The sequence below is a fragment of the Atheta coriaria genome, unplaced genomic scaffold (assembly GCF_025399875.1).
Source record: "Atheta coriaria isolate IRGN ID8LTWV9N9 unplaced genomic scaffold, Caltech_Dcor_3.1 hic_scaffold_3_pilon, whole genome shotgun sequence".
In the NCBI taxonomy this organism is placed as follows: Eukaryota; Metazoa; Arthropoda; class Insecta; order Coleoptera; family Staphylinidae; genus Dalotia; species Dalotia coriaria.
This window is the reverse complement of record NW_027045445.1, coordinates 6,606,367-6,634,105: the sequence shown is the minus strand read 5'-3', so window position 1 is coordinate 6,634,105 and position 27,739 is coordinate 6,606,367. Positions and strand designations below refer to the sequence as shown.

The window sequence follows — 27,739 nt, the reverse complement described above, 5'->3', positions numbered from 1 at the left end:
TGTCGTAGTCGTAGGTTGTTGCACTGCACTTTGTATTAAACGTTACAAAATGGCGCCGCATTAAATCGCGCGACGTTCGATCGCAATATCCGCAGTCGCAGCGACGTTCGGACATAAAACCGACGATAAACGGCAACGGCGGCGGCGGTGGTGGAGGCGGTGGCGGCGGAGTGGGTATGTCTAACGAGCGGCGTGTTTAACAACGCGAATATTACGGTATTACAATTGGTTTTTCCGCTTTGCAACACAAATCTTCAACTCATTTAGATTTGGATATTTCAATTCTAACCTAAGTTTTAAAATTATAAACATACAGTGTGGTTCTATAAAAAATATGTGGGACGATGGGAAATATTTTCATTTCATAATAATATTTGGTTATGTGATAAAATGAGATTTATAGTAATCCAACGCCATCTAGCGGCCAATAGTTGAAAAAGTAGTTGTTTTGCGACATAAACTAACAGATTTTAACAAAAATAAGAATTAAAGTTGATTTAATCATTTCAAGTTGATTAAAAGTTGCCTATCTTTGTAAAATGCTAATATTTGGTTATGTTTTGTTCTTTGACATAACCAAACTTTACTATAACATGATAAAATGACATTAATAGTATACTAACGCCATCTAGCGGCAAATAGTTGAAAAAGTAGTTGTTTTGTGTCATAAACTGACAGATTTTTACTAAAAATAAGAATTAAAGTTGATTTAATCATTTCAAGTTGATTAAAAAGTTGCCTATCCGTGTAAATGTCTAATATTTAGTTATGTTTTGTTCTTTGACGTAACCACACTTCATTATAACGTGATAAAATGAGATTAATAGTACTCCAACGCCATCTATCGGGCAATAGTTGAAAAATTAATTGTTTTGTGTTATAAACTGACAGATTTTTACAAAAATAAGAATTAAAGTTGATTTATTCATTTCAAGTTGATTAAAAAGTTGCCTATATGCAGAAAATGCTAAAATTTGGTTATGTTGTGTTTCGAGTGAGGTTATACACCTACACTGTATAAATTACATAGTTTGGTTGATCGCCAGACATCGCAAATCATGATAATCGTAAAAAGCTAAACAAAAAATTAACCGCGTCGATCCATCATTTTCCATATCGTTCATATCGTATCCGATCACGTAAACGTTTATGACTAGTATTACCAAAACGCCTGATATTTTATTCCTTCTTTTGTTATATTCGATATCTCGTAATATCCGACGATTTATGAATTTAGACGTCGTTATTTCACTTTTTCTCAAGAATAAAAATAAGACTTACTTTTCTTCAAAGCAAAAAATAAATCCACAATCATTATCATTTATATGATCTCCGCACCATGTTATTTTAGGTTATTCTATACTAACCTGTGTGGAGAGTAGCACAGCTCGAACATAATCGAAAATATTTTTCGTGGCTTCATCCGCTGTAGGCCCAGCAATTGTGAGAACGTATGTAACACCCAGTAGAGGCATCAAGACGAGTAGAGCCTTCGCAGCTTTGCGATACTGCTGCGTTTCGAGCGTATTTGCCGAACGAAGTTTCGTGATGAGTACCCACATGATCGCCAACAGGAAGTGCAGATTGAGCAGGAGCACGGCGACTGTTGGTCCTTGATGGATCCAGTCGACTGCGTGTGGACGCATCCATGGACAATGCGACCAGAGATTACCCGCACTTGCTTCGTCCATCTTGAATTTTTACAAGAAAAAAAAAGAAATTTATTGAGGTTATTTTGAGTTTGATTGACTGACACGTAATTATTGTGAATCAAAACGGAAATGCGGAAATACGGAAATGAATCTCATCGCGTGTTTGATAAACGTGCTCATTAGCATCGCAATTAGTGATTAATCACTGATTTCAACACGAAAATAACTTGATTTGCGTTTGATGTGATTTTTTTGATAACTCACGCCATCTGACGGTGTAAATCTAGGTTAAGGTACTTACAGTGATAGGTGCGCCATTCTCAACGTCTTGTACGGGTAGAAAACTTTTTACTATCGCCCAGACAAAGACGAAAAATGTCGGCATTACTAAAATTTTAAATTAAAACAAAAAGTGAGGTTAAAATTAATTTTTTTTTGGTTAAAAATGAATTTTACTTACTCCAACCGATAAAAATGTAAACTTTCACTTTAAAGTTTTCCCTGGTGAGTGTTTCCACAACTAATATGTACAAATACAACCCTGGAGGAGAAAAAATAGAAAATCAATTTTTATGCAACTTTATTTGCATGAGGCGTGTTTTACCTTCGACAAACATCCAAAAGAAGGTTGTCAGATGAAAGTAGTGCAGGAGAATTATGAGCACGATGCACGCCAGGTGGCTCTCGAAGTTTAGCTGCAACCACATATACACATACATATATACAATGTGTTTGTTTGTGTTTGTGTGTGTGTTTTACGTCACGATATCGAACCCCGCGCGCGTAGCGTATTTGTTTTCGCGCCAGCGCGAATAAATCACGAGCTGAAAGGGTGCGATGGCGTGCATTGCACCCTTATACACACGCCAAGAAAGTTGAGATCTTTAAATGTGACGTGCGCCACATTTGTCTCGTTTCCTGTTTTCTGTTTTCCTGTTTTGAGTGAATTAATCGCGATTGCAAAGTTTTACTGCTGCCGGAATGTCATAGGGGGTTTATCTGTGAGGTTATGTAATGTGCTGTAATGTATTTTTGTTTACCTCGAGCATTAGGGTTAGAATCCACATGAAGTAGACGAACATGTACGCACACATCAGGTTGGTGTGTATTGTGTTGCGGAGACATCGTAAATCTCTGAAACATGAATAAAAATTGAATTCAGCGAAGTTTTCCGGTTTTAATTAAATCACTTCCGGTTTGGGAAAGAAACCGGAAGTGTTACTTTTTAACTTTGCAAAGCCTGTTGACTGCAACTTTTCGCTCCCGTGCATCTTTGGTCTGATTAAATCGGAAAGCGGAAAGCCGGAAAGTGGAAAGATGAAAGGCGCGGCAGCAGGTTCGAGAATGTGTACACAAAAGAGACTATGAAATGAAGCAGTATAAGCACGCGGCAAGAATGCTTTCGAAATAAAAGAAAACCGGAAGTGAAGGGAGAGTTAGAGGTTATTATAACTTAATGAAGTTAATAATGTTAATAACATGATCTTGGCTTTTCGAGACAGGTCTTTAGATAGCAGTTGATATCAAAGAGCGAAAGAAAAAGGACCGGAAACTAAGATTGATGTAGATTAGAGCGCAGTGTAGTTGCAATGGAGCGGAAATGCCGGTAAACTTCTGAAGACTCAGAGAGATTTAATATAAGAGAGATTAACGTAAAAGAATTTTCTTTTCGAGAGATATTTTGATGATTTAATGCAATTATATTGAAATATATGAAGGGGGCGGAGCTAAAATGACAAAAATTATTTATTTCTCAGTTGTTGTAAAAGAAATAAATATTTTTTTAATGACAAATTGATTTTTAGGCTTCAAAAAAAACTTCTGTAGAAACAAAAATTAATTTACTACAAAATTTACTAGCGCCACCTATCGGCACATAGCTCATACTCACTTAAAAGTTAAAAATATCCCTATAGCGATGGCAAGCGCAACCAAACTGAGACAATACCCCACAAAATAAATCGTCGCAGTTGTAATAATCCCATGACTCGTCGTGTGATCCATTATCTCCACGCATGCGCCATACTCCGCTTTCAGCCACGTGCCATTCGAGAAACAGTCTTTTGTTGCATTACCTGAAATCAAAAAGCAACTGTCGTCTTAAACGTTTTCTTGCATTAAGTCATCAGTGAGTAGTGAGTAGTTTAAAGTGGTTACGAGCGAACGAAATTCGTTTACGAAGCGGCAGAAAATTAAGGAGCGCATCGGAAGCTAGACGTGCGCTGAAAGATTTACGACCCGAGCGGAAATTGCACCGACTGCAGCGCAGCGCGCGGGCGAGCGTTGCCAAATGTCGGCGCAAATAAACTTGGTCATTGCTATTGGCAAGCAAATCGTCTCTAACATGGACACTGACACTGACACTGGCAATGCGTGGTATTTTTGTTAAGTAAGCGGAAACAGGAAGCGGAAATTGTTAAAATTAGGAAGGTAATGGATTTGCAAAGGGTGCAGTTACAGTTTTCTGTAATAATAAAATTAAAAATGCGCCATCTGTCGACGGGAAATTAAATTAAATATCACATAACCTTATTTTATACATTTTTGAATTTTATAGTTGATAGAAGTTAATATTTCCTGTTTTCCGGTTCAAATTAGGAGTTTATTGTTTTGTCTAGGTTAAATTTACAGTTTTCTGTAATAATAATATTTAAAAAGCGCCATCTATCGACGGAAAATGAATTTAAGTTTCACATAACCTTATTTTATTTATTTTTACATTTTATAGTTATTAGAAATGAATGTTTTCCGGTTTTCTGCTGAAAAGTATAACTTTATTGTTCTAAATCTACAGTTTTCTGTAAAAATATCTGAAAAAGCGCCATCTGTCGACGTGTAATGAAATTAAATTGTCCATAACCGTGTTTCATACATTTTGCACTTTACACTCTTAGAGTTTCGGCTGTATATTTTGTTTTTGCTACCGTCGGCGATGGAATGTGCGCATCGAAGCGACGCTCTCGATAGCAAGACGCCGGCAGGCATCGTATTGCATTACCTACCGTTCGACGTTCACGAGTATTTTCGCTAAAAGCAGCGAATATCGGAATTGCTGTGGTATGCAACCTAACCTGCACTGCATGCGTATGTTGGGCTGCGGCATGACCCACTTGGCAACATAACCAACTATTGCTTAAAAAAATAAAATATTTTATAGCTTTTTATTTATTTTTATAAAAATAATTCGGATTAAAATTAAAATTGAGTTTTTGTTTGTTGTTGATAAGTTATGATTATTTATTTGTTAATTTCGAGAATATTACGGGAGTGCCAAGAGCCCGCTCGGATGCAACACTGCAGCAATCGATATCCACTTGCATTCACCCCGGCCCCGGACGCGCACAACGGAAATAATGCACTCAGTAAAAATAAACTCCTGGCGCTGCTGATAACGCAAATAATAATAAATTATTTCCGAGAATTGTGCATTTATAGAATATTCTGCAGATTCTATTTTTAACGCAGTGCTGCGATTCAAAATGGCCGTGCATTACCAAATGTCATGTTACATTACGAGTAGTCCAGTTATCTGCGGACAGATGGCGACAATATATTCAATATTCCACGAGGGTTCTTTTCATATGTCACATGTGTGTGCGAAGGGGAAAAAGTTCACTGTCAGCTGACACTTTTCTAGTTCTACCAGAGAATACCTACACATTTTCATATAGATTACTTTTCCTTCCTCATTCAGGCCCGGGAAAGACGAAAAAGTTCAAAGTTGAAAGCGCGTTTCATGAAATTATACTCGTTGAGAAAACATGGGCTTAGAGATTACAGAAAACTGTAATTTTTATGATTATTAAAGGAATGTTATGTTATTTGTGTAGCAATCAATTACGAATTAATTAAAAGTCGATTTGAAATAACAATGCAATTAGTAATTCGTTAATCCTGCGCGTTCGGGGGGACATTTATCGGAAAAAGGTTCACGTAGGTGGCGTGCGTGTAGGTGTGTGTTCATTTATTCATTTATTTCGATTAAGGTGATTTGTGTGCGCGATATAAATTAACGAATTACACGCAAATTGCGAATTGATGGAAACGTGTGGACATGAGAGTTTTTGGGTTTAAATAGAGGTTGAGAGGAATTAATTACTTTTACTTTAAAACGCCATCTAGCGATTAAAAGGTTAGAATATAATTTTAGTACAAAATTTAACCACGCCATCTATCGGCAAATAGGTGGAAATGGAAAAAAAAACAAAATAATTTTTATTTTTATAGATATTTTGATGTTTTTATTGGAATTATATAGAAATATCGGAAGTGGGCGGAGCAAAAATGACCAAAATTATTTATTTCTCAGGTGTAAAAAAAGAAATAAATATTTTCATCATCAAATATTTATTTTTATGCATTAAGAAAATTTTGTGTAGAGAAAAAAAATAATTTACTATAAAATTTAACAACGCCACCTATCGGTTGAATTTTTAAATTGCTTTTAAACCGCTCCAGACGCTATTTATCGATGAATAGGGTAGATATTTTTCTAAAAATCAAAATTTTAGAGTTTTGAACATACTGTATGCTTCCTATAAGTGTAAAAATGCGAGTATGAAATTTTATTAAAACTTGTTTGCGCTTGTCGTACGCTAAGCTTGAATAATGCGCCATTGTCTTCATTTCTTTCAATTACATTTCCAGTATTCTTATTTTGTCGCATTGCAGCAGCAAGCAGCACCGGCACCAGCAGAAAAGAAATATAAATCCGATAAACAAATGTTTGTAAAACGGAAAAAAATTAAACGCCTGAATTTTTTGCTATTTGACGTCAGAAAAAAGCAACTCCATTGTTTTTTCTCGTTTATTGTGTGAGCAATTCAATTAATAAAAGCAATTTGTGCCCAAATGGCACTGCGGCCCGACACCGCCGCTGTCGTGTATCAAATTAGAGGATTTTAAATTGCTGATTTGGCAACGCGCACGCACGAACGTACGTTTGGAATTTAAAGGGCGGGGTGTGGGTTTTTTTTTTTGCTAAATCACAGAACATAAAAAAACAGGCGGGAGTTCAGCCCACTGATTGAATTATTCTTTAATTAGAAACATAAACAAAACGCGAGGGTAAAAAAACATTTTTGTTTCACGTTTTGTTATCATTTAGGTCAATATACAGAGTGTTTCATGTTTAAAAATAGAAAAAATATGTTTTTAGTTAATTTTTCCGGTTTTCCGGTTCAAAATAGCAGTTTATTGGTTTGTTTAGGTTAAATTAACAGTTTTATGTAAAAAAATTGAAAAAAGCGCCATCTGTCAGCATGTAAAGAAAATAACCAATTATTTTCATGAGTAAAAACATGTTTTTTGTTAATTTTTCCGGTTTTCCGGTTCAAAATAGTAATTTATTGCTTTGTTTAGGTTAAATTTACAGTTTTCTGTAAAAAAAAATTGAAAAAAGCGCCATCTGTCAGCATGTAAAGAAAATAATTGGTTTATAACCTCAAAAATATGCTATTTATTACTTTTTGCAACACCCAGTGTATTTTATTTTATTATAACCAAACATAAACTTGTCTATAATTAATTATCAATTTATATTCTATAAATTCCGCGTTTTAATTAACTTTCTTTTGTTATGCGCGTTTTTTACGTTTCCAATTTCAATTCCCTTCGTATAGAAAGAGGTTATGCACTGATTTGTTTGGTAAAAATAACAGAAAAACTCTCGGGAATTGAAAAAAAAGAATTAAAACATTTATGTATGCGCTGCGTATGCGGTGCTATTTTTCGGGCGCTGAAAAAACACGCAGCGGAAATTATGCGTGGAAATCACCGGAAAATGGAAAATTGATGTATTCACCGACACGCGGCCAGCACAGCGCGTCTATTAAATCATGTTTTATTCATCCAGATGCATTTTTTTTGATTTTTTTAATTGAGTGGATAATAAATTTATTATTTTATTACTTAACCTGCACAAAATGGTAGTTGTGCACTTTTTGCGTTTTTGGCGGGTTTATTTAGGTTATGTATTTTTGTACATGATGTTATTCATGATATCGATGTCAAAGGTAAACATCCAACAACAAAGAGGCAGAAATCTTTTGTTTGCGTTCGAAATAACGCGCTGGGGGAGAAGTTAATATAAAAATGTCGAGTATAAGCTCCGCCCTGGGCTGTCAACTTAGTACTTATAAAGTTTTTTCATCAAAAATTACAGATTTCTGTAAAAAAAATAGAAAAACTTAAAAAAATCTTTTACAGATTTCTGTAATTGAATTTGAAGAAAATATTTATGTATAGATGGCGCTAGTTAGAATTTTTTGATATAAAAGTTAATATTTCTTATAAAATTAAACATCCAACAACAAAAATGACGATATTTTTGGTTTGTGTTCAAAATATCGCGATAGAAAAGAAGTTAATATAAAAATGTTGAGTTTAAGCTCCGCCCCGAGCTGTCAACTTAGTACTTGTAAAGTTTTTCATCAAAAATTACAGATTTCTGTAAAAAATAGAAAAAGGTAAAAATCATTTTACAGATTTCTGTAATTGAATTTAAAGAAAATATTTAAGTATAGATGCCGTTAGTTAGAAATTTTTGAAATAAAAATTAATATTTCTTATAAAATTATACATCTAACAACAAAAATAGACGAAATTTTTTGTTTGTGTTCACAATATCGCGATAGAAAAGAAGTTAATATAAAAATGTTGAGTTTAAGCTCCGCCCCGAGCTGTCATCTTACTACTTCTAAACTCCGTTCATAAAAAATTACAGATTTCTGTAAAAAAAATTACAGTTTTCAGTAAATAAATTTAAAAAATATTTTTGCATAGATGGCGTTAGTTCAAAACTTTAGAAATAAAAGTGAATATTCCTGATAATAAATGACGACCATTTGTAATAAAAGCACTCGCCGATCCTGTTTGCAGGGATGCGTGCAAAAGACCCCTTGGAAAGTTTACGAGTTGAAAGGACTAAGCTCAAGAGTATAAAACACGCACATGTACTACCTCGAGACAGGACGAAAGCGTCAGAAACAAAAAATACGAGTAACTCAACGATGTGCGAAAGAAAACCGAAAAAAAAAACATGGAACACGACGCATTAACTTTTACGACTCTTGAAATCCTTATTCCTCATCAATAAAAAACCCTTCGTCTTTATCTGAATATATTATAACCTAAAAAAAATTAAATTCAAGGTGTTTGTTGAATTAAAATTTAAAAAAAAATAAAACAATTTAATGAAGTTAAAGCAAAGTCCTGCGGATGATTATTAAAGGATTGTTGTGTTGTATCCTGAATTATCCATTTTTGCCAAAAACGGGTGCTCATATTTCATCCGGTAAGTTTAAATTACTTTCGCAAATTGCTTTCGGAAAGAGTTTAACCCGTTTAGCAGCGTCAGGACGAAACAGGATTAACAGGATAATAAAAAAAAGTTTCAGACAACAATTTTCATTAAAACGTGTGTTTTAATTTTAAACACAAAATTATTATTTATTTTTGCGTTTGTAAAATGTGTTTAAAATGACTAAAATTGAACTAAAAGGACCAAAGGACAAAGGAGCATGTTGAAAACCGGAAACTTTGTTGCGAAAGTTTAAGTTATTGTGTACTTTGGCAACATTGTTAAATTGTGAACGGTTTGTTTAACTTTTCACACACTGTGTTCAAGTTTACAGGTTATATTCTCTCATTGGTTGTAATTTAGTAGGCGTGGTGTGAGGTTAGGGGGCGTTGGGCGGAGCTCCCGCGTTCGATTAACTCAATTTCCTCATTTGTAGCACGGGAAAAGTTTCATTGCGGTGTGCGGTCGAGTGTTTTGTTTTAATTAAAATTTGTTGTTCTGCGAGGATGAATCAATTAAGTCCCAGACTCCAGTAGAAAATCAAATTAAATTTTCATCAAAATTAAACTAAAAATGTAAAAATGATTTCTAGGTTTTAGAATTTTCATTTATTGCAAAATACGCGTCTGTTGCGTGTGGAAAGCCGCCAGCAACAGGTTGTTACAATTTCCACCCCTGAACAGGGTTGAATTCAACCCTCACTGTGTGCATAATTCAGTTGCTGTTGAGTGGAATGTTTACACACCTGAAATCAACACGCAAAAGTCCACAAAACGTGAAAAACCACTAGAAATCAATGTATGTGTATCCGGGGCGGCCATCTTTGAATTTGCACTCCACCGCAAAGCTGCAAGCTCAAAGCACAAAGCCAAATCGCAATTTGCGTCCGCGAAGCGTGTATAGTTAGTATGCAACCCAGCGTGCACAATCCTCCGCCCGGGCTGATTCAGCAACACATCACGCATGTGAGCGCGCATACAAGACGGATAAATTGTAAAGCTTTATTTAATGCAAATCCGGCGAACAAGTTGCATCTGGAAATAATGGGCGTATGGTGCAGATGCGCCGAGGAATTTATTGAAGTGCATAAGGACACGTTGCAGGAGATTAACACGCCACGCGCGGACGTGGGATGAATTCAGAGTTCATGCAAAATCATACGCTACGTGATTTATAGATGACTTTAGGGTTGCATACAGTTAATGTCAAATAATGTCACAAATAAAACTTTAAACGCGAATATCTCGGAAACTATTCAATGGATTTTGATGATTCTTTCATAATTATGTTTATTATTTATTCTGTTATCATTTCTTATCATTTTTTTTGTTTATTACGGGATTTAATGGCGTTTATTTTGATTTTATTACTTTTTTAATGATTATTCCACAGCAATTTGATAAAAGTTGGTTTCAGATTTCTTTTTCCGGTTTTCCGCATTTTATTTCACCATTTCATAAATTGCATGCAAATAATTCCGGGTGTAATAAAAGCGACGCCGCCACACATTTCGTGAATTTCTAAATTCTGAATTCCCTGCGCGAATATTTGGCGTCTACTGCAACGTATTTTTAATTAAAATCCTTATAAAATTATGCCAACTATTCACATCATAAATATTCTAACCTGAAATACAGTCGACGGGTTTTTATTTTACTTGTAACAATGTTCAACTTGATTATTTGCTTGCGATTGTAAAGTTTCGGGGTTCCTGGGTGCTCGCCGAAGATTCGTGGAAAGCAGGAAGCAGGAAACAAGTTAATGTAGCGTATGCAATGGCGGCGCATGGGCGGCGACTGAATGTGTATAACTGGTTGCGTTCCAATTCTGCTCACGGCTATATCTCGATCTCTAGTCCTTGCTCCTTGCTCGTAAGGATGCAAAACTTTATCAAAGTACATTTGGTTAACGGAATTCTTTACTGTTGGATACGTTTTTATATTTCGGACAACATTTCTGGATTTTTGTATTTTTTTTTTGTAACCTAATTGTATTTTTTCTTTTTTTGTTTTGTTTCGGTCGTTTGCTCGTTTGGTTTTCATTACTTTCTCGTCAGTTTCGTCCGTATTTATTATTCTTGCGAGCGTACGGATGAAATCAACCGGTTTTACTGCCGTTTATTCGACTTCGATCGCTATTGGCATTATACGAGTGCGTTTGAAGTGAAATTTATCGCGTTCGCGTTTTGTCTTCCAAGTCAAACACATTGGCAAACATTGTGCAGGAGATAATTTCATGAAAGTCGTAAATTAGTCTTTAAAGATCGTTAAAATGAAGTTACAAAGACCTGAAACAACAACTGATTATATTTTTCTGTAAAATTGTTTAGTTTTTTAAAATTAATTAAAAACTATTAGAGATAAATTAGAAATCTTTTCGGAATTTGTTTATAGATTAATTGTTAATAACTGTACCAAATTTCAAGGTTATTGTTTCAATAGTTTTCGAGAAAATGACGTTTAAATAAAAACTGATTAATTTTTAATTTTTTTTTTAGTTTTTTCTTCATTATATAAAAACTATTAGTTATAAATGAAAAATTCTTTCACTAAATAATTTCTACTTTAATTATTAATATTCACACCATATTTCAAGTTAATGGGTCCAATAGTTTTCGAGAAAATTGCGTTTAAACAATAAATTATTAGTTTTTAGTATTTTTTAAAGTTTTTTCTTTATTAATTAAAAACTATTTGCTATAAATTAAAAATTCTTCGACTAAATTATTTCCACTTTAATTATTAATCATCACACCAAATTTCAAGTTAATTGGTCCAATAGTTTTCCAGATAATGGCGTTCAAACAATATCTGATTATATTTTTATATTTTTAAAATGTTTTTTCTTTAATTATTTAAAAACTATTTGTTAAAAATTAAAAATTCTTTTACTATATTATTTATACTCTAATTATTAATAATTACACAAAATTTCAAGTTAATTGGCCCAATAGTTTTCTAGATAATGGCGTTTAAAGTTTAATTTCTGTTTTTATGCTTCCCGTTATACGTACATTACTTTTATTTCTACTATTATAGTAACCCACCCGCAGTAACCACGTCCAAGACGTAACTTGATACTTCCCACATCAACTTCCGGTTTCTACTAAATTAGGAAATGATCAATGACCACGCCATTTAATCCGTTAGCGTCAGCTAATTAAAGAAAACTAATAAACTTGTTTTTTCTCCTCTTTACCTCGATTAGCTAAGTGCAAATGACGTCACGCGACACGTGTCGCCAAACAAAATGGCACAGCATTTATATTTATAGAAAAACAAACAAAAAACAAATACAAATTGTGATAAATGATTTACTATCGCATCGCAAGTGGCAAACTTGAATAATTTTTCATGTTCATATTTATTTTGTACGTGCGCTGTTATCCGTCCATTTCGTAATGGCTTCCCGGAAGTATCAGCGCACATCGAAGGATGCAGCAGAACTTTAGTGCATTATTTCAACGTGCAACGTACAACGTACGGTCCTTGACACTGCGCGCCGAAAAAGCGTCATCAATTTTATTTCCGGCAATAAGTTAGCGCTCGGTTCGTGTTATTGCATTCCGGTTCAAGGATAACATGATAAACGGATAATACTGTTACCAAATGGTGAAAAAACTACTGTTTCAGGTTTGCAGTACCAAATAAATCAACTAAAATCAATCAAAATTTATTTTTTGGTTCGATTTCAGTGCAATTGAAATAATTTTGACGTTTTGAAACATAACCTATAACGAAATGTCAAAATTTGTTGTGTTTTGACATTGAGGTTATGACAATTGACAGCTAGGTTAGAAAACAGTTCAAAAATTAATCAAATTTAGTTAATAGTTAATTGAAAATCACATTTTCAGTCAATTTTCTTGAAACTTTGACATTTCTAAAGCTAATTTCACACTAAATTCGTGTTTTTTGTATTCCTCTTCAAGGATAACACAACAAAATGATAATAAATCATCAAAATTGTTAAGATACCAACGTTTTAAGCCTACAATATCAAATCCCTACTAATCCCTACTAATATTATAAATGCGAAAGTCCTGATGTTTGTTACACTTTCACGCAAAAACTACATAACCGATCATCATGAAAATTTGAACACATATTCATAGTGGTCCCCGAATGGTTATAGGCTACTTTTTATTTAATAAAAAAAATTAATTTTTAAATAAAATAAAGAAATTTTTTAGCCAATAATACCTCTGCATCTGGCTATTTGACTACTTTAACGCCATCTAGCATTCCAGCAATGAAGCTCAAACCTAAGTACTATAGTACCATCACACTGTATTATCACACTGTATTACCGACAGCTACGTCAACATCAAATCCAATTGACTACACTATGGAGACTGTACACTATACTTCCATAGACTATACTTTCAGCCATTTTAAACTTCCCGCCATTCTACTTCATTGTTACTTCTTCTGTGACTACAGACGCGTACGGAAGCAACTTCATTATTTTAGATATTCGCGAGCGAAGCCAAGGGTTAAAGCTAGTAGCAAATAAAACAATAAAAATCAATAAAAATTCACTTTTATGTTGATTTTACTGCAATATCACATGATTTTGACGTTTTACAACATAACCTCTAACTCAACATCAACAAGGTTATGTATTTTGACAGCTACATCAAAAAATACCTCAAAATTTACTCAAATTTACCAAATAATCAATTCAAAACCAATTTTACCTCCCCAACCCTCTAATTTCAACAATTCCAAAACTAATCTAACCTAAAACTACAATAATCCTTCTGTTATCCTTGAAGAAGCTTACACTAAATATTCCTCGGAGATTTTCCAGCATAACACCCCACACATCTCAAGGATTTTAATCCTTGCATAACACCCGGGTTTAAATAACAATTGAAAACAAATCAATAATATACAAATACAGAAATATACAGGGTGTATCCATAAACTTCATCAAAATGAATAAAAAAGCAAAAAAAAACTTACTTGTATCATCATATCGTATGCCATTCAACTCCGCGAAGCATTTGACAACCGCAGTGGAATTCACCGGCGTGGGCGGCCAGCAAATGACAGAATCATAGTGGGTGGAGCAAATTGACACATGCGCATCATTAAACACTGTCGTTTCATTCGCCCATCTTTGATGACACGCCTGTTCACCCAACGTCGACACTTCCTCATCCGGTGCAAGTGTCAAATTCGCCATTAACGCCAACAACTCCTCGCGTAATTCCGCTTTTGACAACGATGCATGTTGTCTTAAAAACTCCTCTTCATCCAGATCCATTTTGAATATTAATATTACCGAACACTAATTTTTTATATAAACACACTGTATACACAAATATTTATTAAATACACTGACACACTGTATAGTCACATTTTAAGCAGCAAGATGCAAAGTTTTCGCCTATTTTCTTACAGCGGTAATAAAATGGCGCCGGACACACACACGTTATCGCATCGCAGCGACTATAATTAGCCGAATGTCGTCGGAGTTATCATCGCATGTGTGGCGCAAATTTTATTCCTCTTATCTCTTGGCGGCGCGCGGCGCGCGCGTAAACAAACGCGAATCTGTGTTAATCTCACTCAAAACTCTTGTTTGCTTAATATTCTCTTCGACTCGCGTCGCCCGTGTGTGTTTTTCCACAATTTTCACGGTAAATATTAGAAAACTCCACGGAAATTCCGCTAGATGGCGTCACTGTACAATTATCACAAAATCACTTAAAATTATTCAATAATTATGAGATTACGGTGAATATTACATTAAACATTACACATGATTATTTTTAGATGTTGTTGAGGTGGATACACAGGGTGTTTCCCGAAAATCTGCAACAAAAAATAAAAAATTTACATTTTTGATGTTTTGAACACTTTGTATATAAAGTATACATTTTTATCTTTTGTCTTAATATTTACAGCGTACAATGCCCTATTATCAGACACATTTTGTTGTTAATTAACGATTTTAAAGTGATTTATTAATTTTTTTGTCTTTTTTGAGGTTATTTACGTATTTTGAGGTTATAAAAAATTATCTCAACGGTAGTAGGTGCTTCTGTGCGTTAATCTGTAATCTGTTTATAGGTTAATTATATTTCCGAGGTTTTTTTCGACTCACCGCTGCAATTGCGTGTGTAAACTTGTGCGCGCGCTGTGAAAACTAAGCGTGTGTGAGCAAATTTAATATAATGAGATTATGATTACACAAAATGGCGCGCTGGTGTGCGTCCATGTGTGTAAATATGCTGATGTCATCGGCTGTGGCGATGTGCGAAGATGGCCGATAACCTTCGATGTGTGTGTGTGTGTTGTTGCCTATCACCAAACGCAAAACACTCATTTGTTTATGATTTATCAATTAATACTAGTTGGTAACTGAGTGTGGAGTAAACATAAACAAACAGGATTGGATTTAGTTGTGTAGTTGGATGTTGAGATGTTTTTTTTATTGTTTATTGCGGTTAAAAATAACTATTTTTAGGTTTTAAGGGTCTGCAAGGCGTGTGTGGACGATATAATGTTTATTTCATTGTTTATGGGCTCGTTAATGCGTCATAAATAAAGTGCTCGACAATCTCGCGGCCCGTTGCGCGTGGATTATTAAAATCGAGCGAGTGTAATGTGATATACAGTGTGTAACCATTAAAAACATTCACTTCCGGTTTGGGAAATTTTTATAAATTGTCAAAAATGTTTAAATTTAATTTATTTTAGTTAAAAATAGTTTTTAATCTTGTTTTCCGGTTTTCCGGTTTCCGGTTTGGGTATGCCTAGCTCTAGTTTGGTTTAATTTCCTTGCCAGCGATAAATCCTAGACGTCTGCCGCATTCCTAGTGAACAATCCTGTCACAGGACAATTTAGTTTCACTACGAACGTAACCGGAAGTATAATTTACGTACAATAGAATAATTTATAGTTTTAGACATTATATTATATATATTTTATTTTTTTATATTATTTATTATCTTAAATATTTTTTTTTAATTTTTTTGTTTTTTTATTTCTTTTCCGGTATATTTGTGATTTGTTTTTCTTGATCCATAATCCCGGATGCTGTGCGTGTTATGACCCGTCTATGATCCATTTAACGAGATCACGCCCCGTATGGAATCACTGATTGAATGACGACGAGCATTCATCCCCCAGCGAGAGAAAAAAAAAGAGGAAAACCGGAAAGTAAGCTGCGCGTGACGCCCTGACGTTGATAGATGACGCTGTCGTAAATTATCGAAAAGCTATTACAATCGATATAAACACACGAAATCACACGACGCATGAGAATATAAATATTTTCAAGATGGCTGCCATGTGACACTTTCACTTCACTTTATATTCATTGGTTTTTATTACTTTTTTTCGTTGTTTTTTTTTGTTTTGTATGCGTAAATGGGTTTTATTTAAAGTTTGCGTCCATTAAATTTTTTCCCTCGGAAAGTTTCGGGCAATTACGGCGGTTTTCCACGCTCGGGCACAAATTATTTCTGTTTCGTCAGCCGTTTTCCAAGTTTCCACATTGCGAAAATAAGAAACGAGCGGTTGAAAAAGGACTATAACCATGGGTAGCATTAGAAAAACGTTAGAAGACATTAAAAAACGAGAAAAAAACAATCTAACACGCATTTCATACGCTGGAATAAAATAAAAACCGACGATGAAGTTTTTCTTTGTGTATATACAGTGTGGTTAGTAGTTAATTTCGTTTTAATTTTGATGAATGTTTTTATGGTAATAGTTGGATGTTTAATTTAGTGTTGTGATGTTTGTGGCTGGGAAAATTACAAGTCATTTGTTAGTAGTGAGTAAGAGGAAAAAAATATTCAACCCTTGTTTGGAAGATAATGAATTTCCGACCTTCGCTGGCCTTTCTGGCGCCCTGGAACATTTTCTTGTCGCTTTCCAGTGGTTTTCTCATAATTCTCGCGACCTTTCGCCCTTGTCTACGGCCGCCATGTTTCATCATGGCCGACCTTTTGACAGGTTACTAATCCTTTTAGCTTTTTTTAAGGTTAATAGAGGAAACGCATTGTTTTGGTTAATATTAAGTTAGGTGAAATGTTTTGGTTTTTTGTGGGTGTTTTAAGAGGGTTTTTAGAGGGTTTAAAGGGTGGGAAATGTATGGATATCATTAAGGGACTCTTTAACTAGTAAATGACGAGTTAAAATAGTCATATTATTTGTTGAGACAGGAGATACAGGGTGTTTTTTTCCTGATTCTGATTTTGAATTTCGAAAACTTTTGAAAAATATTAATTTTTGACGGGTGTTTTAGGGCATTTTGAGAGGGTTTAAAGGGTAGAAAAGTTATGTATGTCATAAAAGGACTCTTTATCTGTTAAATGACATGTTAAAAACCGAAAATTCTCCATGGACATAGAATTTACAGGGTGTTTTACCACTCTATGATTTTAAATTTTTTGAAATTTACAAAATTTCAACGAGTTTTTTATGACATTTCCACATAATGTAAAATATCAAAATTCACACAAATCATAAAGAAACTCTTAATCTACCAAATAACGTTGAGACAATCAAAATCCCTCAATTTTTACCAAAGATACTGGCCATTTTCCACATCGTGTTTAAAAAAATGCCAAAAAAACAAAAACACCAAATGCGACATTGTTTTAATGCACATTGCACTAACTTATCTCATAAACCCCGACATAAAATATTCCTATCCAATACTATAACGCATTACACTCGAGCGTAAAATGCGTTGCACACAAAGGGCAATAATTTTAATTAAACTCGACTCGACACTATCGCATCGCGTTTGCTGCGTGCAGCTACCGCTACTCGGCCAGTAATAAACTACAGGTATACGCAAACACAAAACACACACACTCACACACAGAGGGGCATGTTAGTAAAAGTTTTATACGCCGTTGCTTCCATTAAAACAAACAGTTGAATAGCCTGCAGCTTCCAGCGTCCAAAAACAGCCGAAAAATAAAAACGAACGCAAAAAGTAAACATGTTATGCAACTTTTTATACGTTTTACGTGTATGTATAGTTGCCTAGCGTGAAATTACATAAAATTACATAGAAATCATTAAAATAATGCGTATTTTTAATTTGTACTTCACTCAATATTATTTTAAATTATTTTAATTGAGTATTTTTGCATGAAATGTGAATTCACTTGAATTGAGGCGAGAATCCGCGTGGATATATTCAAATTTTAAGTGTTACATTTACCATTTCAATTTCTTGCCTCAATTTGCTCACTTTGTTCCGGCGTAATTTGCGCCAACCAAAGTTATGCCATTCCCGAACGTACATTTCGGTTCCGCTTTCATTTCGTCGACACAATTGTGTTTTTTGTTTGATTTTTTCATCACCACATCGAGTCTAATTTGTCGGAAGTAATTTTGTGGTTTTTCTATCATCATTTATTCTTCTATTTTTCTTCTGACTTTGAAAAATAACTTTTAAACACTCATTTTTTATATTACGCCATAAAAACAAACACAAAATGACCGCCGATGTAATTTATTTTAATATAACCTTATATTGTGTTGGGTTTTATGCGTGTAGATGTCGCTACTTATAAATTAAATAAATGTTTGTGCGGTTGCTTTGTGCGGAAGGTGAATTTGCTTCTACGTGGAATAAATTACAATTACGTGCGTCCCTTGCAGAAGCTCACGAACGTATTCGCTGTCAACACAACTCGTAGTGATCTGCGGTGTGCTTTAACAAGCTGTCGTTACACGTCGCTGTGTCTAAATCTCATCCAACACAAACTCACACGTGATGTAGGCAACCAGTTATACACATTCCTACTAATATTATAAATGCGAAAATTCTGATGTTTGTTACACTTTCACGCAAAAACTACTTAACCGATCATCATGAAAATTTGTACACATATTCTTAGTGGTCCCCGAATGGTTATAGGCTACTTTTTATTTAATAAAAATAAATATTTTTAAAATAAAATAAAGAAATAGTTTAGCCAATAATACCTCTGCATCTGGCCATTTGACTACTTTAACGCCATCTAGCATTCCAGCAATGAAGCTCAAACCTAAGTACTATAGTACCATCACACTGTACCATCACACTGTATTACCGACAGCTACGTCAACATCAAATCCAATTGACTACACTATGGAGACTGTACACTATACTTCCATAGACTATACTTTCAGCCATTTTAAACTTCCCGCCATTCTACTTCTTTGTTACTTCTTCTGTGACTACAGACGCGTACGGAAGCAACTTCATTATTTTAGATATTCGCGAGAGAAGCCGCAGGTTAAAGCTAGTAAACAATAAAATTGTATATCTTAGGTGTTTCTGTTGTGGATATATGAGTAAAGAAAAAGAGCCATTAATTTTTGCCGCTTGAAGAAATTTGTGATACTCTCGTGTCTGTGCGGGTGCTCAAAGCCAGTGACGGCGGAGGGAAAAGCCGGGAAAGTCGAGGGTGAGCGGAGCGTGTGGAAAACGAGAAAGGCCGGCACAATTTCTCACAATATGCGAACACACAGCGGCAATACGGGAGTCGGTATAGAAATAATTTACGAGGGGCGGTTTCCAAGGCTTTTAAGCCCTCAAAGACCTAAAGAAATTTCAGTCGGCAATAATATACATTTCTATAGGTTACATTACGTACACTTATAATATGAATAGGACACAGGAATAATAATCATAATAATAATAATAAATATTAATTAATTAATCGAAATTCAGGGAATAGTTTTCGTATTTTATTAGAAAACTGAAAATTGCGTCATTTTGAAATTTTGTTTTTAAGATAATTATTGGTACAGGCTGTATAAATTGTTAAATTTGGTATAAAATTATTCGTGGTGAAATTCTCTTTCATTCGATGTTACATATGTGAATTTCTATGTAGTAGTTCAAAAGTTATTAACAAAAAACTAAATTTTTCACAAAAAAATAACGGAAAATTGATTTATTGCTTATACAAAAATTTAAAAATAATCTTGATGGATATCATTTTATTCGTCTTCAAATTCTGCGTCGATTGATATAAAACAGTATAGTATTAAGTTAATTATTTCTGAGTTAATGGCAAAAAACTTAAGTAAAAAATTAGAAATTTTACTTGTTTTAAATTTTGGACCTAAATTACGTAAAACTCATACTAACAAAAAAATATTAATTAACACCATATTATTCTCCATAATTCCCTCTTTAATTTGATGTAAAATTTACGAAAATCCATTGACGCAAACAAAAGTTATTAGCAAAATTCTAAAAATAAAATCACTTTTTCAATATTTTTCTTACGTTCTACTTTCGTATTCTTTACTAAATATCCCATGGCTCATACAAAATTAATGTGCCAAGGGCATAAATCCTCGTATCTCTCTCGTCCCTTACCTGCGCGAAAACAACAAAAATAAAAATAAATAAAAAAATCTCGCTCGCGAGATATCAAATATTAAATTCTTCAAGAAATGAAAATTTAATGGAGTCGCTTTCATCACGCAGTGAATGCATAATATAAAGACGCCACAGTCGCGAGTTTCACGCGCAATTTGCCCTGCTCAGCCTAATTAACACAACGCACACAATTAGCACACAACAAAATTAATAATAAATTAGCAAACGGTGAATTCCCGAAAATATCTTACTAATTTTACGCATGGGGATGTAATTATTGAATACAAGCGGAGGCAGGAAGCCATAAAACACACACTCGCGTCGAAATATTATTACCTCGTGTTTCAGCATCACTTAACCTCAATTTTATCACGCTCATCATTCGCCATCGTATCATATTTTAGCTATAAACTAACCTACGGTGAATAATTTGTCGTAATTTGTAATTAAATTATTTTTATCTTTGTTTGGGTATTAGAAATTGATTTTTGGGTATAAAAAAGCGAAAAGAATGAAACCGGAAAACCGGAAGTCAACGTTTTATTTGATAATAATATATTAAATGAATTAAATGTGTTTATTGGCGTTTAAAAATATTTTTTTTTGAGTTAAAAGTGGAACCGGAAAACCGGAAGTCAAATTTTTATTGAAGGATAATCTGTTGAATGTGTCCATTGATTGTTTTTTGAGTTTATAATGGGTATAACGAAACCGGAAAACCGGAAAAACCAACTCGAAACCACAAAACCATTGAAAATATTGCATATAAAGCACGCGCATTGAAAGGAGGCTTCTGTTTGACGAGAATGCTGATGATGATGATCCTTTCGTTGTTCTATTTCCGCTTTATCTCACAAAGGCTTTATTCGCATTCGTTTGTACTCGCTGCGTCTTTGTTGGCGTGATTTATTGTTTGTTAATAAATAATTATTACACACGCAATTATTTTGAGAGCTTTTATTATATTTTTTCTTTTTTTTTTGTAAAAATATTTGTAAAATATTTGAGGCGGAAAAGAGTGTTTGGTTAGGTTTTAGTTTGTTTGGCGCAAACAGAGTCGGGGAGTTGGGAAGTTTCACAAGCAATTTATTAATTAAACCAACACGGTTTTAATCCAGTCACTTCCGGTCATTTGGGTACATTTGAACCGCGGTTAATGAGGTTGCAGGCAACCAAATAAACATCAAAAGTAAATCAAGTGCAGTATAAAATCTTTTTGAGAACATTTTTCAGTGTAAAGTGAAATAAAAAAGGTAAAAATTAATTATTTTGCTCGGGATATTGAGAAAATTGTTTTATTTTTTAATTAAGTTGTGATGGATACGTTTTTTGTGGATTTTCATGCAGTAGTTTAAAAGTTATTAACAAAAAACTAAATTTTTCACTAAAAAATTAACGTAAAATTGAGTTATTGTTTATACAAATATACAAATGTAATCATGTGGTCATGTGGGGTATCATTTTATTCAGAACTGATGTAAAACAAAATAATATTAAATTAATTAGTTCCAAGTTAATTGCAAAAAACTGAGGTAATAATGGAAAATTTTCAATTTTTGATATTTCCAGCCGTGATTACATAAAAAGTAAGCTCCCAAGAATTTTAAAATTTATTTCATATAATTCTTCAGAATTTCCTCTTTAATTTGACACTAAATTTGATAAAATTCATCCAGGCAAACAAAAGTTATGAGCAAATTTCTAAAAATAAATTTCACATTTTCACAATTTTTATGTTATTTTATTTATTTTTTTAAATTCTCTAATAAATAACCCGCAGCTCATGTGAAACAAAAAAGCTACAAACTAATTATTCCTCTCTGCATGATTTTTTAACAATAATATTTTATATTTTTTCTAAATCTCCTATAAAATCCCAATTTTCTCGTTTTACGCGTTATTTTTTGTTATTTTCCAACTTTTTCACGCGTAAAACGAAAAAAAAATTTGTTTTATTGTTAATTTACGCTTTGAAAGACGAAAAACTACACACCTCATCACGTCAATTCACTCGACTGTAAATCAAAGCGCACCAAAACGAAACAGAGTGCAAGTGAAAAATTAAACGTGTCACTCCCGAGTTTTTGTTTATTCCAAACCCAATTTTTACATTTTCACATTATTCTCTCGTTAGTAACTCTAAAAAGTTTAAAAATTTTATTAAATCCATTACGCCATTATTAATTCAGCTTAAAGCGCCTAAAATTGAGGTTATTTCTCATAGGCAACCAACAATACACAATACACAAGTCAAAATCACAAAAAAATAAAACAACATGGTAGACACACAAAAAATGATTTCCCATTAAAGATGAGAGTATATTCTGTGTTTGATTCAATTGTACTCGACGCAAAGTGTTATTTATCGGTGTGCACACTGTATATGTGACTCATGAGCTCATGACATGTTGTTTGGTGCGGCTGTGCTCAATGTCGACGTGATTGAGTGTTAACATTACGAAACGAAAACGAAGTGGTGCGGAAAAAAAGCAAAACACAGCGGAATACGAGAAAAGACAAAGAAAATAAACAAAATAAATCAGCGCCGTGTGTAACCTATGCTGACTAATTGCTTTAGACGCTAATTAACATGCTAACTAATTGTCTCGCGGACTAATTAATGTAGATACTAATAAAAATAAATATTTTGAGTGTTTTAAAGTTATTTTTACAAAATAAACTCTAAGAGTTTGAAAAAAGGCTTTTTTTAAGTTTAAACATGTTAGGCAACCAGTCGAACGTTCTTATTTGATGAAGAAACTACTAAAAATACAATTTTACAATATTAAAATTCATTTTTAGCGAAATAAAGTCTTGAAACTTTAGAAAAACGGTTTATTTAAAGTTTAGATACTGTAGGCAACCAGTTGAACGAAAGTTGCCTTGTTATTAATTAAAAGCAATATTTTACATAATTAAAAGGAATATTTAAATGTTTTGCAAGTTTCCACAACACAAATTGAAGTTTCCACTCATTTTAATCAACTAATTAATGAACAAACTACTAAAAATTCATTTTTACAACATTTAAACTTCTATTTAACAAAATAAAACTGTAAAACTTTTAAAACAAGTTTTTTAACAAGTCTAATCATGCTAGGCAACCAATTGAACGCTCATCATATAAATAAAAGCATAAAGTTACCTTGTCATTATTTAAAAACAATATTTCCTTAAATTAAAAGCAAAATTTCAGAGTTTTACAAGTTTCCTTCGTCACAAATTGAAGTTTTCATCGAAATTAATTAACTTTCAACGAAAACACAGACAACTAATCTTCTTTAAAGTAAAACTTAAATTAAACCAGATATTGTGTAATGTAACGTTGGTTATCTAGAGTTCAACATACACTACGTCCACACAACGTGTTGTTAACCTTTGTGTATGCACAAAGTTCGCCGTTCGCATGCAAACGTTGAATGTTTTGCTTACAAATTGCACTCAAGCAATGTGGATGCATCTTTGATACTAAATTACCCACTCAAGTGAGTATACGTTAAGCACGCAACCAAAATTACCCACACTTGTGAAATATTTCCAAAAAAAAAAAACGCGTGTCTGCGAGTAAATAGTGCAAATTGAAAGAAAAAGAGGTGAAAATTAATTATTTTCCTGTGGATATTGAGAAAATTGTTTTATTTTTTAATTATGTTGTGATGGATATGTTTTTTGTGGATTTGCATGCAGTAGTTTAAAAGTTATTAACAAAAAACTATTTTTTTTAACAAAAATATTAACGTAAAATTGAGTTATTGTTTACAAAAATGTACAAAAGTTATCATGTGGGGTATCATTTGATTCAGAATTTAATTCTGCGTCGATGATATAAAAAAATATAATATTAAGTTAATTAGTTCCATATTAATTGCAAAAAACTGAGGTAAAAATAGAAAATTTTCAATTTTTGATATTTCCAGCCCAGATTACATAAAAATTAGGCTGCAATGAATTTTAAAATAAACTCTAGAATATTCCTCAGAATTTTCTCTTTAATTTGACACTAAATTTGATAAAATCCATCCAGGCAAACAAAAGTTATGAGCAAATTTCTAAAAATAAATTTCACATTTTTACAATTTTTTTGTTATTTTATTTATTTTTTTAAATAACTCGCAGCTCATGTGAAACAAAAAAGCTACAAATTGCACTCAAGCCATGTGGATGCATCTTTGATACTAAATTACCCACTCAAGTGAGTATACTTAAAGCACGCAACCAAAATTACACACACTTGTGAAATATTCCCGAAAAAAACGCGCGTCTGCGAGTAAATAGTGCAAATTGCATGAATAAACAAAGTCGTAAAATCATAAACTCATAAAAATGCAATTATCCACTTTGAACATCAAGAAAAAAGCATTTAAAACACAAACAACTCGAAAAACAGCGCCATCTTTCATCATAACATATAATTCATATCAAGTCAATTAATTAAATTTCCAATGAAACAATGTATTGTAACGTTAAAATAAATAAACACATGCCCGTGTAACGTGTTTATTTATTTAAACTCTAATTACACGAGTAGCCGACGATTGAAATCGAATATGAAATTGATCGATGGACATGCTCAACAATTGTGTAAATGTATTCACTATACACTTGATATTTTTCACTCCGCAACCAATACTACACATATGTGTTTGGTGTGTGTGTTTGTTCATGTTCTCACAGCCTATGCGAGTTTGTTTAGTTGGTTGTATACAGTGATGGAGGATTTCCATTCTGTTTGCAATGTAGATCACGATCTCTCCTCCGTCTCAACGACGGCGAAATATAAATGCTAAACGACGTTTTCTTGCGATTTTATTTTGCGTTTTGCGCGCCATTGTGTTCGCTCGCGCATTGCATTGTATTTTTATGGACGTATTTCCTTTACTTCCACCGCCATTTCCTGTTATAGCTGTGTCATTTTTGTCATTTCACCACATCACATCTTCCGACGCACGGTTGTGATTTAGTAGTGTTTTATTTTTCTTTTTGGTTTATTTTTGGTAGTTTTCAACAAGTTGCGTGTATTATTCACATAGATGGCGCTACTATTGTCATTATTAACTGTGTTTTGTGTTATTTCTGTGTTATTTTGTCATTTTTCATTGTTTTTTAATGTTTTTAGTCGTAATTTACTTAAAATATTTAATTTTTTATGTTTTTTGTTTATTTTTGGTAGTTTTTAATGAGTTGCGGGTGTTTGAACATAGATGGCGCTACTTATATGACATATTAACTTAAATTTTATCGTTTGTGCTTGTAATTTACTTGTGGTGTATTATTTTTACAGTTTTCTTTAATTTTCAATAGTTTTCTATAAGTTTCTAGAGTTTTATCATAGACTAGCTTTAACCCTTGGCTTCGCTCGCGAATATCTAAAATAATGAAGTTGCTTCCGTACGCGTCTGTAGTCACAGAAGAAGTAACAATGAAGTAGAATGGCGGGAAGTTTAAAATGGCTGAAAGTATAGTCTATGGAAGTATAGTGTACAGTCTCCATAGTGTAGTCAATTGGATTTGATGTTGACGTAGCTGTCGGTAATACAGTGTGATAATACAATGTGATGGTACTATAGTACTTAGGTTTGAGCTTCATTGCTGGAATGATAGATGGCGTTAAAGTAGTCAAATAGCAAGATGCAGAGGTATTATTGGCTAAACAATTTCTTTATTTTATTTGAAAAATAATTATTTTTATTAAATAAAAAGTAGCCTATAACCATTCGGGGACCACTAAGAATATGTGTACAAATTTTCATGATGATCGGTTAAGTAGTTTTTGCGTGAAAGTGTAACAAACATCAGGACTTTCGCATTTATAATATTAGTAGGGATGACGCTGTCAAATTAACCACGTTTTATGTTATATTTATATCATTTTCTTAATTTTACCTCATTTTCAACGTTTTCTCAAGTAATTAATAACATTTTACCTTTTTACTTAATTTTAAATTCTTTTTGATAAGTTTCAAGTATTTGAACATAGATGGCGTTACTTGTATGACATAAAAACTTAAACAAGATGTCTGATTGAGTAAAACACTTGAAAAGTTAGATATTATACCGGAAATAGGATACGTGCGGTTTCCTAAAGGTAAAATAAAAAGTTAGCGATTGTAATACAAGAAACGCGACGAAAGAAAATGAAGAAAACGCGAAAAAATCGAAAACCACCTGTGGGTTTCACGCTTCTTCGCCTGCAAGCACTGCGTAGTGTTGGAGTAACAATAATACAACCCCACAAGACGCAGGGGATGTTTAGCTGCTTGTTGCACCCCTCAAACGCCGAAGGGATTTGAGCGGCGGCGGCAATATCAAAATAACAAGCAATACACAACAAGCAACAACTTGTCATGTTTTATAAACAAGATGTGACAGATTAATATACTTCATAGTATTTTTACTTATAAATTATTATTTAAATGTTTAAATAAATAAATTATTGTAGAAAGTGATTTAAAATATTTAAAACTTACATGCGTTACATTTTCCGCGAATATTTGTGACGTTGTGTGTTGTTCACGATAAATTTTTACGCGATGAAAATTGTTTGCGTTTACGACTTTTTAGTTTTCGAACATTTCGCACACACGTTGTCCCCGCCGACGCACGGATGGTACTGAACGCTTGACGGCTCGTAACGAGGCGCAGCCGGGCGCTCACTTGACGGAGGCGGCGGCGGTGGCGGTGGCAGCGCGGCAGAAACACGGCCGCAGTGTCAGCAGCAGAGCCCGCCCCGCCTCCATGATGACGTCCAGCAACTGGTACCATTCGGAACAACCCACAGAACCAATTAAAATATTGTGTATGTTTGGTTGCATAAAAAATATTCAAATCAAAACTAGTTAATCACAAATGGCGCTTTGAAAAAAACAGTTTTTATTTGATATTTTTTCATTTTTGTTATTTTTTTGTTTTTAATTCGTGCGTTTGATGTGAAATTCGCGATATTTATTTTTTATTTATTTATAACTATTTTGATTGACGTGAATATTCACAAAATAAATACATTTTTATATTTAAATGTATTTGTTTTATATTTTTGTATGTGTTTTGTGTTTTAATGGTGTATTATAAGTTGCATACGACAAATGTCAATTGTCAACCTGTCAACTGTCAGAATTTCTTAACCTAAGTAACCCAACACGTTGTTTACCCAAGTTTAAAGTCAATTTAGCAGTGCACGAAATTAATTCGGAGCGTTTTGTGGAAGGCAGCACGAATGTCGTGCGGTGGCGGCAGAGCGGCGGCGTGAGTATAAATAAATTAGTGCATCTGTTGCACTCGACCGTACTCGCCACACGCAAGCCACATAAACACACAGAGACATAATTACTCGTAAACCAATGAAAGCTAAAGAAAACTACGTTTAAGTCAAAATATTCATTATTTAATCCCTACTAATATTATAAATGCGAAAGTCCTGATGTTTGTTACACT

The 27,739-nt window shown here is 33.4% G+C and overlaps 1 protein-coding gene across 2 annotated transcripts; it reads right to left on the bottom strand.

Moving 5' to 3' along the window:
• Window positions 1-1,337: 1,337 nt before the first annotated feature.
• LOC135804327 (diuretic hormone receptor-like) lies at window positions 1,338-26,908 on the bottom strand. 2 transcript variants are annotated; one of them, XM_065318159.1, is made up of 8 exons: window positions 26,776-26,908; window positions 13,920-14,774; window positions 3,544-3,727; window positions 2,693-2,786; window positions 2,257-2,347; window positions 2,113-2,193; window positions 1,954-2,039; window positions 1,338-1,691 (listed from the first exon to the last, which is right to left on the bottom strand). In XM_065318159.1, the coding sequence occupies exons 2-8, from the start codon at window positions 14,221-14,223 to the stop codon at window positions 1,353-1,355; spliced, it is 1,179 nt and encodes a 392-aa protein (XP_065174231.1). In that variant the 5' UTR covers window positions 14,224-14,774; window positions 26,776-26,908; the 3' UTR covers window positions 1,338-1,352. The 2 variants fall into 2 exon arrangements, with proteins under 2 accessions (XP_065174231.1, XP_065174230.1); XM_065318158.1 differs by lacking the exon at window positions 26,776-26,908 and adding an exon at window positions 15,067-15,173.
• Window positions 26,909-27,739: the final 831 nt, after the last annotated feature.